The 25472-nt window shown below is 40.5% G+C and overlaps 1 protein-coding gene across 1 annotated transcript in view; it reads left to right on the top strand.

Annotated features, from left to right (window-relative positions):
* Positions 1-3102: 3102 nt before the first annotated feature.
* LOC121382277 overlaps positions 3103-25472 on the top strand; it is a 38288-nt gene continuing 15918 nt past the window's right edge. The window contains exon 1 of the mRNA XM_041511848.1: positions 3103-3339. Coding sequence (XP_041367782.1) covers positions 3261-3339 — 79 coding nt within the window. The 5' untranslated portion in view covers positions 3103-3260. The remainder of the gene's footprint in view (positions 3340-25472) is intronic.

The following is a 25472-nucleotide window of genomic DNA, read 5'->3' as shown; positions in this document are numbered from 1 at the left end:
ACCCTCCTCTCAAAATCCTGGCTACGGGCCTGTAGATTGATACATTTTATCGCAACAGGTATTCCCAAATAACAACTCTGTGGGTAATGCTATGGCTTTCGTATTTATTTATTCATTCATTCATTCATTCATTCATTCATTCATTCATTCATTCATTCATTCATTCATTCATTCATTATTTATTTATTTATTTATTTATTATTGGCAATATAATTACTATTGGTTGTAGTAGTAGAAGTAGTAGTAGTAGTAGTAGTAGTAGTAGTAGTAGTAGTAGTAGTAGTAGTAGTAGTACTAGTACTAGTAGTAGTAGTAATAGTAGTAGTAGTGGTGGTGGTCGTCGTCATTGTCGCTGTCGTCATCATCGTAGTAATGGTAGTGGTAGTGGCAGTAGTAGTGTATAATATATATTTTTAAAATCATTCATGTATCAGCTGGTAACATCAGTGTTGATGAATGTATTTCTCTAGGTGTCGTCTAGACACGATCAGGTTATAAACGGAGACATCAGTCAGTCTTTTACTGGACTAGTACTCTTTGAAATATCTGCTTCCGCGATATACTTGTACCGAAACCAGTCTTACCGGCGCGGTGTCGAGACCAGGAGCCAGTCCGTGGCCGACAGGTTCATATTATTCCAGTATCTGTTCAATCACGTGTGAGTGCTCCGCGATGGAACACACATCCACGATAAGTCATATTAGTGCCCCAGACAGCGTGCTTGAACCTTAATGGGAAATGTTTATGAAATGAATTGACATGTATGAGGTTAACCTTAATTAGACGTAAATGTAGTAGTGTGAATAAACAAGAACCACATAAAAGGTAACAGCAAATCGCAGCAGCTACCAGAACCCTCGTACAGTTTGTTTTGTTTAACGACACCACTGGAGCACATTGATTTATTAATCGTCGGCTATTGGATGTCAAATATCTGGTAATTCTGACTCATAGTCAACAGAGGAAACCTGCTACATTTTCTTAATGTAGCAAGAGATCTTTTATATGCACTTTCCCACAGATAGTAAACGACATACCACGACTTTTGACTAGTTGTGTTGCAATAGTTGGAATGAGAAAAACCCAATCAGTTGAACGGATCTACTTAGGTGGTTCGATTCTGCGACGCAAGCACCTCATGCGAGCGCTAAACAGGCTAAGCTGAATCCCGTCCCCATCGTGACAGGAAGTCAACAGAGTCTCACTTTACTGGTATTTAATCCCATATGCCATAACTGTATGGTATGTAAACATTGCTATGCCGGTAGTGAATTAACTTAGTCGACAATATCATGTGTTCCATTGTTTTGTTTCCACAAGCATACCACTATTCTTATAGTAGCAACACGAACCACATCCTTCCACTAATCGACATCTGTCCACTCTCAGTGGTTGGATCGCATCTCAGAGTCGGACTGTTCTTAGTCAAGCATACCACTCTTCTTATAGTACCACGACATATGTCTTCAGTTATATCGTAGTCACTGTTCTTACGATACCACTCTTCACGATTCACATCCCTCCACTAATCGACATATGTCCACTCTCAGTGGTTGGACCGCATCTCAGAGTCGGACTGTTCTTAGTCGATCAGTTTTCTTCGACTGAGGGGCCGTGGTATGTGTTACCCTGTCTGAATGAGTAAAAGTATTTATAACAAAATCACTACAAACACACCACACCACACACACACGCCACACACAACCACACACACGCCACCATCACCACCACACATACACGCACATACATACACAAACACACAGTGACACATACACACACACACGCCACACACACCACACACACGCCACACGTCAAACACACACACGCCACACACACACACACACGTCAAACACACACACGCCACACACACACACACGCTACACACACACACAACCACTACCACCACCACACATACACGCACACGCATACACAAACACACATAATCACACACACACACACACACACACCACACCACACTACACTACACACACAAACACACACACACTACATACACAAACACACACACACATATATACACAAACAAACACACACACACACACACACACACATACACACAACAAACACACACACACACACACACACACACACATACATACATACGTACACACACTGATTTGTTAATTAGAGTAGTCTATGTAGCAGAAGGATGTTTTCCAATCGCCTAAGCAATCAGTCAGTCAGCCATTTGATACGTACCTACATCCATTAAAGGTTCAAGGTAGTCCATCTTGGGCATAGGCGTACGGGTTCAAATCTGTGTAGGGGACAGGTTGATTTGTGCCCCACTTAATCAAAAATGCCTGAATAAGGAAACGTTTTAGTGAAGGTCATTTGGCTCGAACTTTTCCATCGTTTTTCCCCGATTGCGAAGATTTACTCCAACTCTGGGGGGAGGGGTTGACCCATCCCTCTCTGTGTCGTGCACTTATGGTCTTTGACATGTCCTCTGATTTCCCCAGCAAGTCTGTCCAACAAGGGGTAGCGGGGGTGTGCTTTTGTGATCTTTTCAATCGATTGTTCCAGCCAGTGCACCACAACTGGTACATCAAAGGCCGTGGAATGTGCTATCCTATCTATGGAAGGGTGCATATAAAAGATCCCTTGCTGCTAGTCGAAAAAAAGAGTAGCCCATGAAGTGGCGACAGCGGGTTTCCTTCCTCAATATCTGTGTGGTTCTTAGCCATATGTCCGACGCCATATACCCGTAAAATAAAAGTTTTTGAGTGCGTCTTTAAATAAAACATTTCCTTCCTTCTAATCGATTGTATTAAAATTTGAAAACAAGTTCAAGTCCTTGTTCTTTATTGTTTACAACTTATGGTTATAAGCGTTATAATGAAAACAGCAAATTATAATAAATACATATTTACAAAATTAGGTTCCATCAATGCCCCTAAAGTCGTGACGGCACCTCCTTAGCCCCACGCGCCGCTATATTGCATCTGCTTATTTATAAAGTGTAACACAAGAATACCAACATATTTAAAGACCTCGCCGACTACGTACGTGGAACATGGCCTATTTTCGCACTCGATCTCTAAGTGAACTAACAGTGAGCGGAGTTTGGTATCAAATATTTCCTCGGTGAGCGCTCGGTGGTTTTTGTAGCGGCACTTCATCATTGGCCAGTGTTTTCGTCAACCACTGTACACACATGCGAGGTATTTCCGCTACACTCGGGATTTAGAGACGACTTGAAAAACAGTTAAAAGTCAACACTGTTATGTTAAGATGGTAAGATGGATTGCGTTATTGGTGTCTTGTGTCAGCTCGTCTGGATTTTACTGTCAGTGTGGACGAGACAAGCTAAATTTCAAGGTAAGATTTTTCAAACAAAACATACTGCGCAGTTTTTATCAGTTGAGTAAAATCTTAAGTTACATAAGTGTATTCCTGTTTGTGTATTCATTTTCAGACGGAGGTAAATAAGCAAAAGCTTTTGATTTGTGTATGTCTGAGAGATGGGCCTACATATATATTATGTTACAGTATTCGTTAAAAATTCGGTTTGTTTTTCAATAGATTTAAGTTTAGCCTATTCATTTAAAGATCCAGTTTTTTAACGAATAGGGAATGACGTACATGTAGGTGCAATATTAATATACTGTAATTTGCAGGTTTCAACTAACAAGATGATGCGTTTTCGTACCCAAACCATAAAAACATAGTGATCTGGCTCCATATTCATAAACATACTTAAGTCATTGTATGATACTTATCTATGTACTTTAAGTATGTATTTAGGTATCATACATTGACTTAAGTACGTTTATGAATACGGAGCCTGGCCTCCTGGGACCCTTCATAAATTCGAACCTGATATTATTAAATATATTTCTAAAAATACGATGCTGCACAAGAAGGAAGGAAGGAAGGAAATGTTTTATTTAACGACGCACTCAACACATTTTATTTACGGTTATATGGCGTCTGACATATGGTTAATGACCACACAGAATTTGAGAGAGAAAACCCGCTGTAGCCACTTCATGGGCGATTAGCAGCAAAGGATCTTTTGTAGCACCATCACGCAAACAGCATAGTACATACCACGGCCTTTGTTACACCAGATGTGGGATGATGCACAAAAATAACTGTAGGCCCTGTTTTATAACGGGATGACTTACGTACAGTCATGTTTTTGATGATGTTCTAATCATGTCATGGCTATTAATATAATGGGTCATCTTTGGTCGGTTTCGGTTTCTGATGAAGGTTTAGAATCTGTTGGAATGAAGGAGGTAAGAATACGTCTATTGAAAATGTTTGAGAGAGGATATGAATGAATAAATGAATGAATGAAAGAATGAATGAATGGATGGATGGATGGATGGATGAATGATGAATGAATGAATGAATGAATGAATGAAAGTATGGATGGATGGATGGACGGACGGGCGGACGGATGGACGGATGGATGGATGGGTGGATATGGGGAGGGACGGACGGATGGACGGAAGGACGAACGGTCGGACGAAAGAACGAACGAACGAATGAATATTTAACCCCAACAAAAAGACACATCGATTATGTATTGTCAAACAAAAGTAAACGATGATCAACATTACTACAACAATTTTAAAATTGTAACTAGAACACAGCTGTGAATTAGTGTCGTTCATGAAACACACAATAACGCATATCAACGTCACACACCACAAATATCTTAAAAGACAAAGACCAACGTTATGGTCAGACCACGGAAACACTGTGTGGTCACTGACGTAGTCGGGGGTGGGTTAGGGTGGGGTGGGTTATCATGGAGGTCATGCTCCAAAACACACCTCTCCTTTTTCCTACCACATTTTATGAAACCAGGACATTTGCCCCCCCAGGACATTTGCCCCCCAGTCCAAAAATGGATAGGTGGACATTTGCCCCCCCCCCCCCCCAGTCGAAATGATGGCTAGGACATTTGCCCCCCAGTAGAAATGTTGGCTAGGACATTTGTCCCCCAGTAGAAATGTTGGCTAGGATATTTGCCCCCCAGTAGAAATGTTGGCTAGGATATTTGCCCCCCAGTAGAAAAATTGGTTTAATTAACAACTTAAATTACTGTGTTTACTAAGTTCTTAATTAACCCTAACCCTAACCCTTAACCCCGCTAACCCCTAACCCTAACCCCTAACCCATACCCATACCCATTAACCCCTAACCCCTAACCGCTAACCCCTAACCCTAACCCCTAACTCCTAACCCATACCCATGTGCTTTCTAATGTGCTTTTTCAACATGTGCTCAAAATGAAAATAAAGTTGTTCACAATATTTAGTGTTTTTGTTTCATTTTATCAATATAGTAGATATCAACTGGGGGGCAAATGTTCTAGCCAACATTTCTACTGGGGGGCAAATGTCCTAGCCAACATTTCTACTGGGGGGCAAATGTCCTAGCCATCATTTCGACTGGGGGGCAAATGTCCACCTATCCATTTTTGGACTGGGGGGCAAATGTCCTGGGGGGGGGGGCAAATGTCCGTATCCCCATTTTATAGACAGGTAAATTCATTATTTACGTCTCACCTTGTGTACAGATTAAAATAAAACCAAGAGTTCAACAGTAATAACACACTAATACAGCAGTAAAAGTACACAAATGACTCCTATGGAGTTATGAGAGATTTTAGAACTATTATAAGACTATAAGAAATATTTAAAAAGTATTGTGTTTACAATAAATAAAACTATAAACTATAAAATATAGATATGTCTATGTTGACATAAAAATCTTTGGCGGCGTAATAAAATATGATGGGATGAATGAATTAATGAATGTTTAACGACACCCCAGCACAAAAATACACATCGGCTATTGGGTGTCACACATGGTAAGTATATGAAAATACTATTTATATATATTTATGTAAAACCACAGTGTAAGGAGCTGTGGGTGAAAAGTATAATACAATACATAAAATCAAGGTAAGTATGTTTTAAAACTTTGTATAGAAGTCAAAGTATTTAAAAAAACTTTACAATTCTGGATGGAATTTAAAAGATTCCAAAACATTTCTGTTGCCAAATATATCATTTCTCGTCGGCTTGAGATGATCACACTCCACCAAAATGTCAACGTTTTGCTGTTATTTTATTAGTATCACACATTTTATATTTTTCTGTCGCTCCATAACACGACTCATAGACATTGGATAACGTAAATTGTAATGAATGTAACGGAAATTTTATTATTTTTATATTATGTTGGCTTAATTATATCGTTACATTCACATAACGCCATCTTAATTATGTCGTTATGTCGATGGCAGTTCCATGCCACCATAAACGTGAGTAAAATTAATTCACTGTCGATGTTAATGTCTACAAACAGGAGAAACTCCCTTTAAGTATCACAATGGCTTTGACATTACACAGATGACATAACGTCGTACGTATTAAATCGTTTGATGTCCATGTGACCTGCGCTTTATCGTCCAATTAGGGCGGAGACGACCAGGCCATCGTGAGGAAATGCGTCATTACTCACTAAGTGGATAATTAGATAACTAGCCAATCCCGATACAGTTATCGTGTTCACAGAGTCACGTGACGTCGCATTCTCTAACCCAGGTTGTACTCTTCTCATGGCACATCGCTTACATCAATGTCAAGTTTAATATCTGGTAATTTCCATAATGACTTTATACATGCGATTAGTAAGTTTTATCTGTGTTTAAAGGTTTCCGTATGTAGTAATAATTTACTTGAAATGGGCGAGAATGGTTTTGTTTATAAATGCTTTAGTACTACGTTTAAATTAACGATTATTCGGAGATACTTCATTTGTAGACTTCAAGCAAATACATAAGTAGTTATAGGATATATATTTCTGTTTTTAATATTATACACGGAATTTGCTGTTAATGGGTACAGGGCCGTAGCTTGCGGGGTGGGGGTGGGGGGGGGGGGGCTAAATCCGGAAAGCATTATAGAAACTTAAAGAAAATTCTCTTCTTAACCTCTAAGGACTTTTAGACTATTAACTACTCAGTTGCCCCCCCCCCCCCCCCCCAACAAAAAATCCTAGGTACGGCACTGGTGTATGTCTTTTTACCAGTACGCTTATGTGTGGTTTTGTGTGGGGTGGGGATGTGTGGGTTTTTCTGGGTTTTTTTTTTTTTTTTTTTTTTTTTTTTTTTTTTTTGGGGGGGGGGGGGGGATATACCGATATTAGTAAGTGCACGAAGATGTTTATACTTGTAGGAATTAATCGCAGACAGGAAATTATACAGGCCTATGGGCTCCCTTTTTGGGGGGGAGGGGGAGACGCAGACAGATGTTTTACCTAATTAAAGGAAAATGCCCGAATCTGCATAACAACATTAATTCGCATTAGTATTCCTACCTAACAGCAATATAGAGTTGCAAACGATTCACTGTATGTCGTTCATGGATTACAACTTAATATTGTGGGTAGAATGATGGCAATACATGGTGAAAATGTTTCAGCTCATTTTGCCCGAATCTCTTTATTGTTCTTATCGGAATTTGACGATTTGAGTCAGCACTGCGCAGCTCCCTTGCCTCCCCCCCCCCCCCCCCCCAATCTCGTACGCTATTCGGAAATTACACATTTTAATACATAATATGAAATCAAAGTCTCTGTCTCAACCACTGAATTTTCTCAATGTTTCGTTAATATACTATTAATAGACAGACAGTTTATTAAAGTCTCACCTCATTACAGAATAATGAAATTTAATATATAAATACAAGCATCATAAATTTAAAAAATTGTAATGCGCCACTCTATACTGAACTATGAGAGACATCATCAGGAAAAGACTGAACATAAACACCAGGTACTGCAGCGGTTATATTTAACATGAAATCAATGTCTACAGCCATACGGTTTCTGCAATACGTTACTGATTACAAAACAAAAAATCCTCAATGCCATGTTATATAGACACGGATCTGTCTTTGAGTTACGATAAACTTGCGCATCGCCCCGATTGTACTAATAATTGTCGAGACGGTGTTATTGCACATGGTGCAACTTAATCCGGGGCTTCACCTTATCGACTGGTAGTGTCTTAACACATGGCCTTTATCTATCGCACTACTTACGGGAACACGTGTTTCTCGTGCACTCGAACACAACACACCAAGCAGCTGTTGCAGCGTGTATGTGTGTGTGGCGTCGGTATTGCTGAATGTTGCAGAACGCGTATTAAACATATCCGTATCAACACGTGTCTTTTGTGTTGTGTTTATGTCGTACATGAGATTATTGTGTGAGCGTGTAGGGCATACACATTTTACTACAGGAGTTAGGAAGGGGATCGTTTTATTCACGGAGTAAGAGACGAATGCAGTTATGATTCAGTTATAATAATAATAATAATAATAATAATAATAATTATAATAATAACTTTATTTAATGAGGGTGACAGGTTTAGCACAAGTACTATATTGTTATAATAATGCATACATACATATTGACTAGAGAAATCTTACATTTAACAGACATCTGTTAGTTGTGTAATATTGACACTAAAGTCTCAAAACGTAATTATTATATAGAATAAAAATTAATCAGCCAAATAAACATTCATGAGATATTGTTTCAGGCTGGATTTAAAGTTCGCAACTGACTTCTGGTGTCTAAAGAAAAGTAAAGTTTGTTTTATTTAACGACGCCGCTAGAGCACATTGATTTTTTATCTTATCATCGGCTATTGGACGTCAAACATATGGTCATTCTGACACTGTTTTTAGAGGAAACCCGCTGTCGCCACATAGGCTACTCTTTTTACGACAGGCAGCAAGGGATCTTTTATTTGCGCTTCCCACAGGCAGGATAGCACAAACCATGGCCTTTGTTGAACCAGTTATGGATCACTGGTCGGTTCAAGTGGTTTACACCTACCCATTGAGCCTTGCGGAGCACTCACTCAGGGTTTGGAGTCGGTATCTCGATTAAAAATCCCATGCCTCGACTGGGATCCGAACCCAGTACCTACCAGCCTGTAGACCGATGGCCTGCCACGACGCCACCGAGGCCGGTCTGGTGTCTAATATCAAGGGGTATTGTATTCCATATCTGAACACCTGAGTAACTGAAGGATTTTTTTATATACTTCAGTATGAGGCCTTGGTAGCTGAAGTTTGTTTTTGTTAGAGGATCTTAGGTTATAATTACAGGTTTCAGATATTGGGGTAAGGCGAGATGTAATGTATTCTGGGGAGAAGCCATTTAGTGCTTTATATACCATTATGCCGATGTGGTATTTTATTCTGTCAGGGAAAGGTAAACTATTTAGTTCCCTGAACATGTCTTTAGATGGAGTTATTAATGGTTTGTTTAAAATTATTCTCATTGCACGTTTTTGCATTTTTAGAATTTAAACCACTTGTTCCTTAACACAGTGTCCCCAAACAGTAGCAGCAAAGTCGAGAATTGGAACAACGTATGCATTATAGAAAACTGTTTTGGCAGCTTGATTTAAGTATATATTAAGTCTCCTGAGAAGTGAGATAGTCGAGGCCAATTTTGAAATCACTTTTCTAATGTGTACTGTCCAGGTCAGTGACTCGTCTATATAAACACCAAGTACCTTTTGCGATTTTACTGCATTAAGTTTTTCATTGTTTAGTGTAATTTGTATTGAGTGCTGCCTGGCTATTTTGTATGTTGTACTTACTAACATACAAGTTGTTTTCTGAAGAATAAGAGCCATATTGTTATTTGTGCACCACTTTTGAATGCCCAATAAATCCACCTGCAAATTTAACTATATGGCAGTGTTTGGCATACAAGGGCATATCGTTTATGTAGATAATAAATAGTAGTGGACCGAGAATTGAGCCTTGGGGGACACCGGTCAGTACTTGCTGTGATGAGGATTGTAAGTTCCCAACTTTGACAATCTGCTGACGATTTTGTAGATAGGAAGTAAACCATTTGAGACTTTGATCAGAAAAATTTAGAAGCTTCAGTTTATAAAGAAGTATAGAATGATCTACAAGATCGAAGGCTTTCTTTAAATCTAGGAAAATGGTTCCTACCATGTTATCATTATCGATAGACAAGATCCACTGATCAATTAGGTGTACCAATGCAGTCTGGCATGAGTGTTTTTCACGGAAACCAGACTGAGCATCATGTAGGAGGTTATATTTAGTCAAGTATTTATATAGATGATTTGAGATATGCCTCTCAAATATTGTTGTTATAGTTGGTAAAATCGAGATAGGTCTGTAATTTTCTGCTTTGTCTTTATCACCCCTTTTATATATTGGAGTGACTCTAGCAATTTTTAATGCACATGGGAAGGTTCCATCAGCAATACTGAAGTTGATTATGTGTACGATGAGTGGAGCTAGTGTGTGATTACTAAGCTTCAATATTCCAGGCCCAGTGCCGTCTAAACCGGTTGCCTTTGATGAGTCTAATGTTGTTATATAATTTATCACATCGTGTAGACAGATATGTGGTATTTTAAATGGCATGTTATTTACTATTTTGTTTCTAAGATAATCCTGAAGTATAGTGTGATTTTCGAGAGTAAAAGGTTTTGTGTCAATAGTCTGTGAGATGTTAATGAAATGCTCATTTAAAGTTTGTATAATGTCACTTGCATTAGTAACCAAACTGTCATTTATTTTTAACTCTGAAGGCATAAGTAACCCTGATCGTTTTCCAGATAATGTTTTGAAATGATTCCACAAGAAATTTGAAGGTTTGTTATTCTGAACAGCATCTTGAAATAAATCCTTCTTAGCCTCAGCTATAAAATTTAATGTAGTTTGTGTATGATAATACATATCTGGGTTTCCCCTTTTGAAAGTTTTATGGCAGAATCTCAAAGGACATTTCACGATATAACACATCACTGAGTAAAACCCTATTTTGACCGTGTACATGCCTATTCATCTTTTTCGTGAAAATCATGTACATTTCAGTTATGGTCTTGATGGTTGTAGGTCTCGTTCCAGCCAGTGCACCACTACTGGTATATCAAAGGCCGTGGTATGTACTATCCTGACTGTGGGATGGTGCTAATAAAATATCCCTTACTATCAATGAAAAACAAATGTAGCGGGTTTTGTCTCTAAGACTTACTGTCGAAATTACCAAATGTTTGACATACAATAGCCGATGAATGATAAATCAATGTGCTCTAGTATAGTGGTGTCGTTAAACAAAATAAAGTTCTTCATGGTTATAGGCTGTGTCACCGATGGGACAGGATATGCTCATCTTTTGCGAACATCTGATATTATCACTTTTTTTTATAGTGATTCATGAGTCAATGTCACGATACCTATATATATATATATATATATATATATATATATATATATATATATATATATATATATATATATATATATTATATTGCATTGAGCTCTATCATGTGCAGGTTTCGTTTTCTAAGCTAGTCTTGTGATTGGCAGTCCTCCTACAGGCAGTGCAGGGATTGAAACATCCTGTTTAGGATCTACTAGCAGACGAGCACCTGATAGTGGATCATGGAAGCAATCACAGCTTTGCCTAACGTCTTTCCTATGCCTCGGTTGGTGACCTGTTACATATTTTACGGAAACCAGGCAACACATACACATATACTGTTTTTGACAGAATGTTTGCCGTCGTCCAGCCAGCTGGTTAGAATCAGACAATGGCTGTCGACTCGTGGAACCAGGAACTCCCGCCATGACCCGCGACCACGACTCGCTACAGAGACAGCAGATGTGAACACCGCAAGACAAGCGAGTGGAAATTTAAAACACCTTGTGCTCTGCGGTTATAGACCTTCACGGTTAAAGGCACGGTTACACGGTAGTTGACCTACTAAAGGCAGGGTCACACAGATTCCGTGCATTTTCGTCTTCAGCTGACTCTCACTGCCACAAGCGGATTAATAAACACTACAAACAGCGAACATCAACTACAAATACAGGACGGGATCTAGCTCAGTCAGTAGAGTGCTCGTCTGAGTTTGTTTTGTTTAACGACAACACTAGAGCACATTGATTTATTCATCGGCTATTGGGTGTCAAACATATGGTAATTTCGACATATAGTCATAGAAAGAAAACCGGGTTACCCGCTACATTTTTTCTGTTAGTAGCAAGGTAGCTTGTCTGAGGTGCGTGCGTCAAATGTGCGTCATCGATGGATCCGTTCAACAAGTATCCCACGACTGCTTTAAAAAAACAAAAACAAAAACATGTATGTATTTTCTTTCAGTGCGAAAGTGTATAAAAAAAAGATCCCTTGCATCTAATGGAAAAATGCCTTGAGACTTCGTGTCAACTATAAAAAAACGTGTGGATTTAATAGATCAATGTGCTCTTGTGGTATCGTTGAACAAACAATTATTTTAAAGGGACATTCCTAAGTTTGCAGCAATTTTTAAGATGTAATCGAACAGAGACTTTTTAACGATTGTAATTACATAGACAATATATTTTTCTGCATAAAATATTAGTGGCTGTATATTAAATGTGTTTGTGATCGTTATAATATTTGTACTAGATTAAATTTTATTTTATTTCCTAAAAAAAAAATTTTAGGAAATTATTTGCAGATAAAATCCAGTTTGAGCTTCTTACAAATATTAAGACGACCAGAAACACATTGAATATACAGACACTGATATTCTAAACAAGAAAATATATTTAATATGTAAGCTTAATCGTAGAAATATTTTATTAGTCGGAAACATCTTACAATGCAACAAACTCAGGAATGTCCCTTTAATATGCTGTCCAGATGTATGTCTACGTAGCCATTATTCAATTAATGATGTACATAACAAAATGTATGAACGACAGAACCTGTTATCTTAATCAAAATCGTATCTCTGCACGAAGTCGAGTCAAAAGGGTATTAACAAGGTTGTTTCCACGAATCACTGTCAGGTGTTTTATCTACAAGACGACTCCCACTCGAGATTGAACTCAACGTCCTTACTCCGTCTGTAGGAACCGGCCTCGGTGGCGTAGTGGTTTAGCCATCGGTCTACAGGCTGGCAGATACTGGGTTCGGATTCCAGTCGAGGCATGGGATTTTTAATCCAGATACCGACTCCGAACCCTGAGTGAGTGCTCCGCAAGGCTCAATGGGTAGGTGTAAACCACTTGCACAACAAAGGCTATGGTTTGTGCTATCCTGCCTGTGGGAAGCGCAAATAACAGATCCCTTGCTGCTAATCGGAAAGAGTAGCCCATATAGTGGCGGCAGCGGGTTTCCTCACAAAATCTGTGTGGTCCTTAACCATATGTCTGACGCCATATAACCGTAAATAAAATGTGTTGAGTGCGTCGTTAAATAAAACATTTCTTTCTTTTTTTCCGTCTGTAGGAAGACTGCCACCACAGACTGATTTAATAAGTGTAAACATGCACTTGCTCCATGGGCATATTTTGTTGGGTAATTTATTACATCAAATACGGTGTGATTCTACCTTTAACGCTCTGTTTGATTTCAGGGACTTCAAACTGAGAATATTTGCCAGGGTTTGGGGGGGGGGGGGGGGGGGGGGGGGGAGTTAGAAGTGTACCAGAGCCTCCAGAAAAAGAAACCCGTATCTCTTTGAAAGATATCTCTCAAAGTTGTTTGCAATTTATCGGATCATAAAATCAGTTCTTGCGCATACTGGTTAATAAGCTGACCTGGGATTGGTTATCTTGATGTTTGTGTTTGGAGCCTTGCTCGTGCCAGCGCGTGCACGGGTTCGACGTCAGGATATGTGTCGGGGTCGTCACGGCCCCCTGGCGGCTAGACGAAACGGCTTATCGCGAGACTTGGTTTTCGGCGCGAGATTATCTGGAAAACGAGCATTAGTGTTCAGATTGCCGCGTCAACGTGGAACGCAGCCTTAGACTCCATGCTGACTTATTGCGTGTAAAGTCAGAAACGACAAAACTCAGCACACCTGCATGTGTTCATACACGTGCATACAAAATTCAGCCTCAGACAAGTTTAGCGACGATTTTGAAATATTTGATACATGATGATCTCTTAACAAACCTAATTCCGTTCCATGTTGTAATATTTGTGGAAGGGCTAGGGTGGTTGGGATAAGTTCCTTTACTGGGCACAGTGGGCGCCCTTGCCAAGTATGCCGAAATAAGGAAATTGTCTCTGTGATACATATAGAGCAGAAATTTAGCTCAGTCTCTCGAGTGCTCGCCCGAGGTGCTTGTGTCGCAGGATCGAACCACCTCGGTTGATTCATTCAACTGATTGCATGTTTTTTTCTTCCAACCAGTGCATCACAACTGGTCAAACACCGTGGTATGTGCTTTTCTGTCTGTGGGAAAGTGCATATAAAAGATCCCACGCTGCTAATTGGAATATGTAGCTGGTTTCCTCTGATGACTACTAGTCTGAATTACCAAATGTTTGACATCCAATAGCCGATGATTAATTAATCAATGCGCTCTAGTGGGGTCATTAAATAAAACAAACTTTAAAACAAACTATGATATATAAATCTCATATCATTTCAGTGCATCTGTTTTAGTTTGATGAGCATTCAGAGTATGCTTCGGTTTCTCTAATCTCGGGGAATTTCTGGCAGACGAGTGTGGGTATAATTAATTAAAATTCAGAAGGAGGGGAGGGGAGGGACCACAAATAAATCAACACCTTCCTACCGCAGGTATGTTGGTCTAGACATTGTTGGTTTGATTCAAGAGTTTGTTTCTCGTTTCCTTCACATTTGGAATCCATTCCACTATATTTGATGAGTGTTGTTTTGGCACGCTACTGTCTGGCAAAGTACCACGTTGACGTTTATGCCAAGCTACAAGTTTTATTTCAGTACATTGGACTCCAATACCAATTTAATCTCGGGAGATCAGCACGATTCATGGGAACTATTTAACTGCGCGGCGAAAGGCTAGGGATGCGTGACAAGGCCAAGAAGACCTGTTTACCTCGTCGGCGCAAATAGGTGCACGCTGATTTGTGTGAAAATCTTATCTCCACGCACTTACTTCCAAAGTATTCTTATAAATGCATGTATCGTATATCAAAATTTAAAGAGGCCTTGAATGGGTTTTCACTGGTCAAAAATATTATCAATGGTACAACAGAAAGTAAAAGAAGAGTGTGGTTGCAAAACACGATTTAATAAATGAACAAATAAATGAACGAAAGCAGGCAAAGAAGAAGCATGAAAGAATGGGTGAATGAGCAACTTCCTTTCTCTTGTTTTTCTGTTCACATGTCAAAATAAACTTTCAGATACGTGTATGTATATGACTGGTATATTAACCATAAAGCTGTATCCTAAAGTTGTATCCTAACAGAACGCGAGCGATTATTGTAGAAATCATTGATGTCAATCGCCATAACCTAACCTAAATATGTCGCGTCGCACGCGACCGGTTAGGATATGGCAATTGAAGTGAATGATTTCTAAAATGATCGCTCGCATCGCTCGCGTCCGGTTAGGATACACCTTAAAGGTGGCTAATCCATTTTCCGATAACCTTTGTAAGTGTGATCTTGCACAGTATATGAAATAAGCAATTTCCATATTTCCCAATTTGGACGAGTTTTGTAAAACTATATGCGTATATCGGAAATGGAACAGGTTGACTATGGTAATCAGGTATGACGCCATTCCATGGTTTATTCTGCGTTAATGACATATTACATATACTTAATTTATATTTCTATTTCTTGTTGTGTTTCTTTTCTTTTTAAATATTATTTCCGGATACTATTGGATTATAAATGAAAATTGCATTCACTAGGAATATTTACATCGCCATTCCATCACCCAAAAGGTTTTCTTACATCTATGGTAGAGGGAATTATGTGTCAATACTGCTGTTTATTTTATGTGTCTTGAAATATACAATATCTCATCGACTGATGCTAGTTACCACTAGCTGTTTCATGATCATTTTAAACAGCTGCGTTAGTTAAAGTCAGTGACGTTATCTTTCTTCTCTGTTTACGGCCAACTTTAATGAACGATAGTAGGATATGATGGCTCGGCGGCTTCAGTGACGTCACTGGTTGAATTAAGTACTCTTCAGGACAAATTATAAGTATTGGGTTTCAGAAAAATATTTTCGTGCGGCTATGCCTACAATTATGTCACATGGTATACGAGGGTAAAATGTCGAATGTCGCCATTTGTTTTATTACATGTATGAAATATATGGAGTATATTGCATATTATGAGAGATCCGTTGCTGCTATTCTGTAGGAGTAGTCCTAGTCGCGGTAGCTGGTTTCCTCTCTCTGTCGACAGATTATTGAGATAGAGACAGACAGACACACTTGCATATATATATATATATATATATATATATACATATATACATATATACATATACATACATACATATATATATATATATATATATATATATATATATATATATATATATATATATATATATATATATATATATATATATATATATATATATATAGACAGAGACAGACGCAGAGAGAGGGGGCAGAGACTGAGAGAGAGAGAAATTGGAAGAGACAGAGACGCACCCAGTGAGTGAGTGAGTGAGTGTGTAAGAGAGAGAGAGAGAGAGAGAGAGAGAGAGAGAGAGAGAGAGAGAGAGAGAGAGAGAGAGAGAGAGAGAGAGAGAGAGAGACAGACAGACAGACAGACAGACAGACAGACAGACAGACAGACAGACAGACAGAGAGAGAGCCAGAGACAGACACAGAGAGAGAGCGACACACAGACAGACAGCGAGAGAGAGAGACACAGACAGACAGAGACAGACAGGGAGCGAGAGAGAGACAGACAGACAGAGAGAGACAGAGACAGACAGAGAGAGAGACAGAGACAGACAACGAGAGAGAGACAGACAGACAGACATACAGACAGACAAACAGAGAGACAAACAGAGACAGAGAAACAAACAAACAAACAAAGCGAAATGCTAGAGCTCAAATGGCCATAGTTCAAAATGTGCAGTCGTTTTATTGTCGTTAAACCCACATTCCTTTTCTTTCCGTCTCTGTTTCCACTGTGTAAAGAACGTCAAGGCCTCTCCTCAGATCTGGAGACGGCGTTGTGAAGTAGTGAAGCCGGTTTACGCGAGGTGGCGATAGATAAATGTCAGTGTGGATATCATTAACTGGAAAACAGCATCACGTTCACGATCTCTTTACGAGAAAGATTTCTACCGAATAAATGAGCTCACAAAAAACCACAGGTAGCACCGCCATTGAAGAAGTTGGCCATACATAGGAATGTGTGGTACCGCTGCAATAAGCATGAACTGCGTTCAGGCAAACATGGCAGGAAAACGTTAGCTGATATGATTTTTTTTTAAAAACAATGAAATGAAACGCACAAGGTGTATCGCTAATGTAGAAGTTGGTCACACAGGAATATGTGTTGCAGCAATAAAAGTTGGGTTGTGTTCAGCCAAACATTTTAAGAAAAGCATTCGCTAAATGACAAGCAAAGAAACAGAAGATATTAAAAGAAGCAAAAAAACAACACAGTTATGTCTCCACAGTAGACTTTGGGCTGAGTTCAGGCAAAACGTTAGCTGTACTATAAAATATGACCCCCTCCCACACACACACACCCGACAACACCCCCCTACCCCCCACCCCCCTTTAAAAAAAAAAAAAACCCCAGGTAGTATCGTGGTTGTTAAAACTGGCCCTGCATCCCGTTGGAATGTGTGTTTTTGCAATAAACCCTGGCTCAGTCCAGCCAGATAGAGCCCAGAAATGTTGGCTAGACTGGGTTTTTTTAGCTTCAGTGATCACAGCACTATCATAGCCAGTCAGTTGCTTGATGGCGAAATACAGGTCTATTGAAAATAGTGCCCCTTTTCCTTAGTTTACTTTATTGGAATCAGAGTTATTGAACTGGTATGTCTTGCAATGTTCAAACTCCCTCCATGATGGTGTGAAAACTAGAACTGAATGCCATTGCTTGCAGGTAGCACTATACTAAATAATGTCCGGCTGGGTCAAAATTCGAGGTGCACCGAACGTTTGATAGAGAAGTTAACACCACAAGTCCTGTGATTGTTTATAAGTGTGAGTGTGTTGGTTGTAAAAAAAAAAAGTCTAGTTTCATCTGGGCTAAAATGTATGCAATTTTATTTCATCTAGTACCACTGTCAAGTAGCCTTGTGCTTGGAACATGTATGGGGAACCTGAAAAAAGTACTCAAATTGTGTGCGAAACTAGGAGTGTTGTAAAAACATCTGGTTACACTAAAAGTGAGCCATGAAAGGTACCATTTTCTTCAGTTAATACTTTAAGGTAGGGGTTGTAGTACTGATATTTATGGGTCATAGTTTGGTTGATATATTGCATATAGTGTTTTAAGCACAAACGTTAAGATGGTCGCCTGTGGAATTTTATTTGGTATAGTTATACCTGCAGTATGTTGTCTGTATTATGATGTTTAATAAGAGTTGCTTCCCTTTTCTGATTCTTCAAAGTAAAGAACGGTAATATAACGGACCGAATTTATGAAGCGCGTGTAACTTCATATATTCACAATGCTTGAACGCCCGCGTTTAAAACAAACACGCTTCGTAAATTCTGCCCACTATGTTTATGTCAAATTCTAACTTGTCTAAGTAAATTCTCGTTAAATCAAAATGGCTACATTGGTACCCAGTCAAATAGTTTGCGAACGTTCGCGTTACTCGCTGTCGCTGAACGCAGACCTGGTCTGTGTTTGTACGTTTATCCGGAGTGTGAGGTTGTTGTTATTAAAACACGATGTTGAATATGGGAAAACCACAATCGACGGTTGTATAATGGGTTTTATTCCACAGGTGAGAGTCACTTACCTGCGTGGTGTCTCGCTAATTAATGTGGGTAAACGTTCTATCAAATACATACACATCTGCTAGTCATTTGGAGCACTTTGATGGTGCAGTGGATTTTAACTGGTTTCGAGTACAGGTCATACAGTGGAAGAATCTTATCCAAGAGGGGCAGGACCCTTGCTAAGCTCTAAGCGCCAGTAGTAGTGCCATCGCCTGAGGTGCGTAGGTAGTACGATCGATTGCCCTCTATGGGTGGGGATAGGGGTGGGGGGTTGGGGTCGTATTTTGGGTTGGTTTTTTGTATGATGTTTTTTTTTAGTATTTTTTTTTGGATTTTTCTATTTGCTTTTTGCTTCTTTTTTTTCTTCTTTTTTTTTGGGGGGGGGGGGGGGGTTCTTGTTTTACCATAGTTTGACACCCAATAGCTGATGTATGTTTCGTGCTGGTTGTCGTTAAACGTCTATTCTATTCTATTCTATTCTATTCTATTCTATTCTATTCTATTCTATTCTATTCTATTCTATTCTATTCTATTCTATTCTATTCTATTCTATTCTATTCCATTCTATTCTATTGTATTCTGTTCTAGGTTTTGTTTTGTTGGGTCTTTGTTGGTTTGTTTAGGGGGTATGTTGGGTTTTTAGGGGTGAGGGGTTGCGTGTGTATCCAGTCCCAATCTGTACTCTACGACTGTCTACGGAACAGAGTATATAACATCTTCCTCTCGACTATATGTTAAACAGGGGCGAGATGTAGCCCAGTGGTACAGCGCTCGCTCGATGCGCGGTTGGTGTGGGATCGATCCCCGTCGGTGGGCCCATTAGGCTAATTCTCGTTCCAGTCAGTGCACCACGACTGGCATATCAAAGGCCGTGGTATGTACTACCCTGTTTGTGGGATGGTGCATATAAAAGATCCCTTGCTGCTAATCGAAAAAGAAGTGGCGACAGCGGGTTTCCTCTCTCAATATCTCTGTGGTCCTTAACCATATGTCTGACGCCATATAACCGTAAATACAATGTGTTGAGTGCGTTGTTAAATAAAACATTTCTTTCTTTTTTATATGTTAAACATGAAATAACCATATGTTAAACACCATAAAGCCATATTTTAAAATGTGCTGAGGTGTCGATAAACAAACATTCCTACCTCTTTTTAAATAGCTGTCGTTTGTGGGGAAGTGCATATAAAAGATAACTTAATAGAAAAATGTATCGTGTTACGTTTTCTCTGAAGGTTGCGTGTCAGAATTATCAAATGTTTGACATCCAATAGCCAATGATAAATCATATACATGTCATCCATTCGTTTATTCATTCATTCATCCATTCGCTAATTCATATGTTCATTCATTCATATATTTTCAGAAGTTTGCTTTAAGACCATGTGTACCTCGTCTCTTTGTTAATAAAAAATATGTTATGTTATGTTATATTCATATATTCATTCATTCATTCATAACATTAAAACCACCCTGTAGCGGCAGCGTCCCATGACGTCGTCTACTAGTACCGTCTTAACCAGTGTTCCACGACTGGTATTTTCCGTGGTATGTGCTATCCTGTCTTTTTGAAAATGTATATAAAAGAAGGAAGGAAATGTTTTATTTAACGACGCACTCAACACATTTTATTTACGGTTATATGGCGTCAGACATATGGTTAAAGACCACACAAATATTGAGAGAGAAAAACCGCTGTCGCCACTTCATTGACTACTCTTTTCGATTAGCAACAAGGGATCTTTTGTATGCAACATCCCACAGACAGAATAGTACATACCACGCCTATGTTACACCAGTTGTGGAGCACTGGCGGGAACGAGAAATAGCCCAATGGGTCCACCGACGGGGATCGATCCTAGGTCTATAAAAGATACCTTGCTGCCAATGTAAAAAAAAACGTAGTGAGTTTCCTCTGAAGACAGTCAAAATTACTAAATGTAATGTGCTCTAGTGGTATCGCTAAACAAAACATAAACGTTAAAGTTTGTTTTGTTTAACGACGCGACTAGATCACATTGGTCTATTAACTATCAGCTACATGATGTCAAACATTTCGTAATTTTGACGTGTAGTCATAGACACTAAACCTGCTACATTTTTAAACAAAACAGATTTCAACCTTAACTTTCTCGTCTACCAGTAAATATGTGCAACGTGAGCGCAGCAGGTCGTGAAATACCAGTCGTGTGAAGTGATTGTCTGTGAACAGCGCCTGAGTTCCAGCAATAATTGAACAATTGAGTAAACAACCGGAAGTGGGCCATTTGGGTTAATAGGAAGCAGAATCCGAGCGAGTTGTCACACGACGAAGAAGTCGGTCAGTGAGCCGTGTCTACGTCACCACGCCGGCCTCGGTGGCGGGGTCGTTAACCCGCTGGGCTGTACGCTGGTGGGTAATGAGTTCGAACCCCGGCACCGGATTCTACTAACAGCTAGTTTTTTAATGGATCATTGGGAAGTTGTACCATCACTATAGCGATTTCTCTGTCACCAACAGCCATTACTTTTCTCTTGCTAACAACTACCCACCAACCAAAGTCCTGGGCCTCGATTTACGAAGCGATTTTTGCGCTAAAATCACTTTAAGTGTTAGCTAACTTATACACTAAAGTCATTTTAGCACTAAGATCGCGTCGTAAAACGGACCCCAGGATAGAAGGTCCAGATGGCTGAGGTGTATGTGGTCCCATGGCAGCGTGCTTGAACCTAATTGGATTTAGATACTAAAAGTTGAATCTGAACAGATAAAAGGCATCATGTAGTGACGTATTACTACCCGGATTAAACTTCAGGGTATCACAAATAAGCGATATGTTGCTAGTCAGTAGTTCCGATAGTGGATAGTGGCAAAGGATTTCAAATGTCTGTTTTTATCGACATACCAGTTTAACAGAAAACGGAACATCTTTACCCTATAAAACAAATTGGCTAAAACACCCCCACCCCTCTTCCCAATTGCTATATGCGTGCACAGCAGACCCGTGGGAACGATATCTGGACTAGGGGGAGGCAGTCTAAAGTGGAGGGGGTAACAGACACTAACCACTAACAACTAACTCACTGTCCTGGACAGACAGCTCAGATAGCTGAGGGATGTGCTCAGGACAGCGTGTTTGAACCTTACTTGAATATGAGCACGAAAATAGTTTGGAATGAATGAGTCACTTGTAGAAGGAGCACTAAAAACATTTGTATCTTTATTTATATTGAGCAGGCCTTAATTTGCGTGTGTGTGTGTGTGTGTGTGCGTGTGTGTGTGTGTGTGTACATTTTCGTTCTCAATTTGGGGAAGGGGGACAGGCCCTTACCCTGGTTCCTATTGGCCAGTGCAGTTGAAGAAAACTCGGGATGTTCTCTTTAAAGACGAAGTGTTATCCACCGCGGCACTGAAGTCGATTCCACAGAGCGATTTCCCATCTTTGGTTTATCACGGCAGACAGGAAATAAAGAGATATTAAATACCACACCAGCTCACTGTGGTTCAGCGTGTAGTTAATTTAATTTAGACAGTTCGAGAGAAGAGACACGCGGAATGGATTGTAATTCTGGCAAATTGTGAGAGAACAACACCGCTGAGTTTGCAGTCGACATTGATGATTATTTATTTAGTAATATTGTTGATATGTCAGGCGCGTTAGGGGGGGGGGGGGTTCGTGGATCGAAATCCCTCCCTGTTCAAGCACATTTTCTTTTCTTCTAATATATTTTGCGGAGGAGCATGACTCCACCCCCCCCCCCCCCGCCCACCCCATAAACTGCGCTCGCCACAGTCTAGACCACCCACCACCACCCCAACTCACCAACCTACAACCCCACCCCATCCCCCGCTAACATTCCTGAACACGCGCCTGTATATCGGACTTTAAACTTTTTTTTATGTTCGTTGAAAATGTTATGTCAAAATTATTCGGCTAAGAAGTCAATTATTTTTTTATTAATTATTATTTTTGGCTTTTCATTTTTTTTTTTTATAAATTCTGCTTTTTCATTAATTTGTATTCCAAATTCTGTCCATTTCCAAATCACCTCCCCCCCCCCCCCCCCCCCACACACACACACCTTCTCTCCCAGTCCACTGGCGAAGTCAAAGATTGTGCTGGGGAGAGACGTGCCTGAACCTTAATTGGATATAGATATGTAAATATATTGTCCCATCCCATATTTTATATTGCTGAGTGTTCGTTTCCGACATCGCATGGACAATATTGCAAACACTGACCCTAGTTAGTTAGAATGTGTAAAATAGCTTCTGCTATTACAAATCACAACTTTTCATCATTAAAGTTTAATTGTTTTGTTTAACGACACCACTAGAGCACATTGATTAATTATGTAATTACTCATCGGCTATTGGATGTTAAATATTTGGTAATTCTGACACATAGTCGTCGTCAGAAGAGACCCGTTACATTTTTCCATTAGCATCTAAACACGTATGCGCTTTCCTGTAGACGCGATAGCACATACCACAGGCTTTTATATACCACTTGTTGGTACGCTGGTTGAGAATCAGAGAATGGATCCACCGAGGAGGTTTGATCCATCGATCCATACACCTACGCTGGATCCCGATAGTTTTACCATTAACGTGCACATTACTTACATGGCCCCTGCGTGTGCTGTAACCTCACCGTGGTGCAGGGGTGTAACATTCTCTTTGAGAACCCCTGCGTGTGCTGTAACCTCACCGTGGTGCAGGGGTGTAACATTCTCTTTGAGAACCCCTGCGTGTGCTGTAACCTCACCGTGGTGCAGGGGTGTAACATTCTCTTTGAGAACCCCTGCGTGTGCTGTAACCTCACCGTGGTGCAGGGGTGTAACATTCTCTTTGAGAACCCCTGCGTGTGCTGTAACCTCACCGTGGTGCAGGGGTGTAACATTCTCTTTGAGAACCCCTGCGTGTGCTGTAACCTCACCGTGGTGCAGGGGTGTAACATTCTCTTTGAGAACCCCTGCGTGTGCTGTAACCTCACCGTGGTGCAGGGGTGTAACATTCTCTTTGAGAACCCCTGCGTGTGCTGTAACCTCACCGTGGTGCAGGGGTGTAACATTCTCTTTGAGAACCCCTGCGTGTGCTGTAACCTCACCGTGGTGCAGGGGTGTAACATTCTCTTTGAGAACCCCTGCGCTTGCTGTAACCTCACCGTGGTGCACGGGTGTAACATTCTCTTTGAGAACCCCTGCGCGTGCTGTAACCTCACCGTGGTGCAGGGGTGTAACATTCTCTTTGAGAACCCCTGCGCGTGCTGTAACCTCGCCGTGGTGCAGGGGTGTAACATTCTCTTTGAGAACCCCTGCGCGTGCTGTAACCTCGCCGTGGTGCAGGGGTGTAACATTCTCTTTGAGAACCCCTGCGCGTGCTGTAACCTCACCGTGGTGCAGGGGTGTAACATTCTCTTTGAGAACCCCTGCGCGTGCTGTAACCTCGCCGTGGTGCAGGGGTGTAACATTCTCTTTGAGAACCCCTGCGCGTGCTGTAACCTCACCGTGGTGCAGGGGTGTAACATTCTCTTTGAGAACCCCTGCGCGTGCTGTAACCTCACCGTGGTGCAGGGGTGTAACATTCTCTTTGAGAACCCCTGCGCGTGCTGTAACCTCGCCGTGGTGCAGGGGTGTAACATTCTCTTTGAGAACTCCTGCGCGTGCTGTAACCTCGCCGTGGTGCAGGGGTGTAACATTCTCTTTGAGAACCCCTGCGCGTGCTGTAACCTCGCCGTGGTGCAGGGGTGTAACATTCTCTTTGAGAACCCCTGCGCGTGCTGTAACCTCGCCGTGGTGCAGGGGTGTAACATTCTCTTTGAGAACCCCTGCGCGTGCTGTAACCTCGCCGTGGTGCAGGGGTGTAACATTCTCTTTGAGAACCCCTGCGCGTGCTGTAACCTCACCGTGGTGCAGGGGTGTAACATTCTCTTTGAGAACCCCTGCGCGTGCTGTAACCTCGCCGTGGTGCAGGGGTGTAACATTCTCTTTGAGAACCCCTGCGCGTGCTGTAACCTCGCCGTGGTGCAGGGGTGTAACATTCTCTTTGAGAACCCCTGCGCGTGCTGTAACCTCGCCATGGTGCAGGGGTGTAACATTCTCTTTGAGAACCCCTGCGCGTGCTGTAACCTCGCCGTGGTGCAGGGGTGTAACATTCTCTTTGAGAACCCCTGCGTGTGCTGTAACCTCGCCGTGGTGCAGGGGTGTAACATTCTCTTTGAGAACCCCTGCGTGTGCTGTAACCTGACCGTGGTGCAGGGGTGTAACATTCTCTTTGAGAATGGGCAATACAGCACAAAATTGAAGTTTTGAGTAAAATTCAGTATCCGTAAAATTCTGTGATATTTGTGTTTTTGCACAGTTCTTTACACTGTTTTTGTTTAAGTCTTGAATTTTTATATTGATGTTGATCATCACTTTATTTATTTGCATTACCATAGTTTGACACCCAATAGCCGATGTATTTTTCGTGCTGAGGTGTCGTTAAACATTCATTCATTCATTCATTCATTCATTCATTCATTTACTTACATGACCACAGGCAACGTCGAAGGTTGTGTCCGAATGTGAGTTGGATATTTTCACGTTAACAATTTCCTCTCAACTAAACTCGAAGAGAATAAAGAAGACTGACCCTAAAATCCTGTATGGACTCTAATGAATGGAATCTAATGGATATGAGAGTAGTATTTTATTTATTACACATTGTTTTTGTTTTTCAAATT

The sequence above is a fragment of the Gigantopelta aegis genome, chromosome 9, assembly GCF_016097555.1.
Source record: "Gigantopelta aegis isolate Gae_Host chromosome 9, Gae_host_genome, whole genome shotgun sequence".
NCBI classification, from domain to species: Eukaryota; Metazoa; Mollusca; class Gastropoda; order Neomphalida; family Peltospiridae; genus Gigantopelta; species Gigantopelta aegis.
The sequence above is the reverse complement of the archived record's forward strand: the minus strand, read 5'-3'. Positions and strand labels throughout refer to the sequence as shown.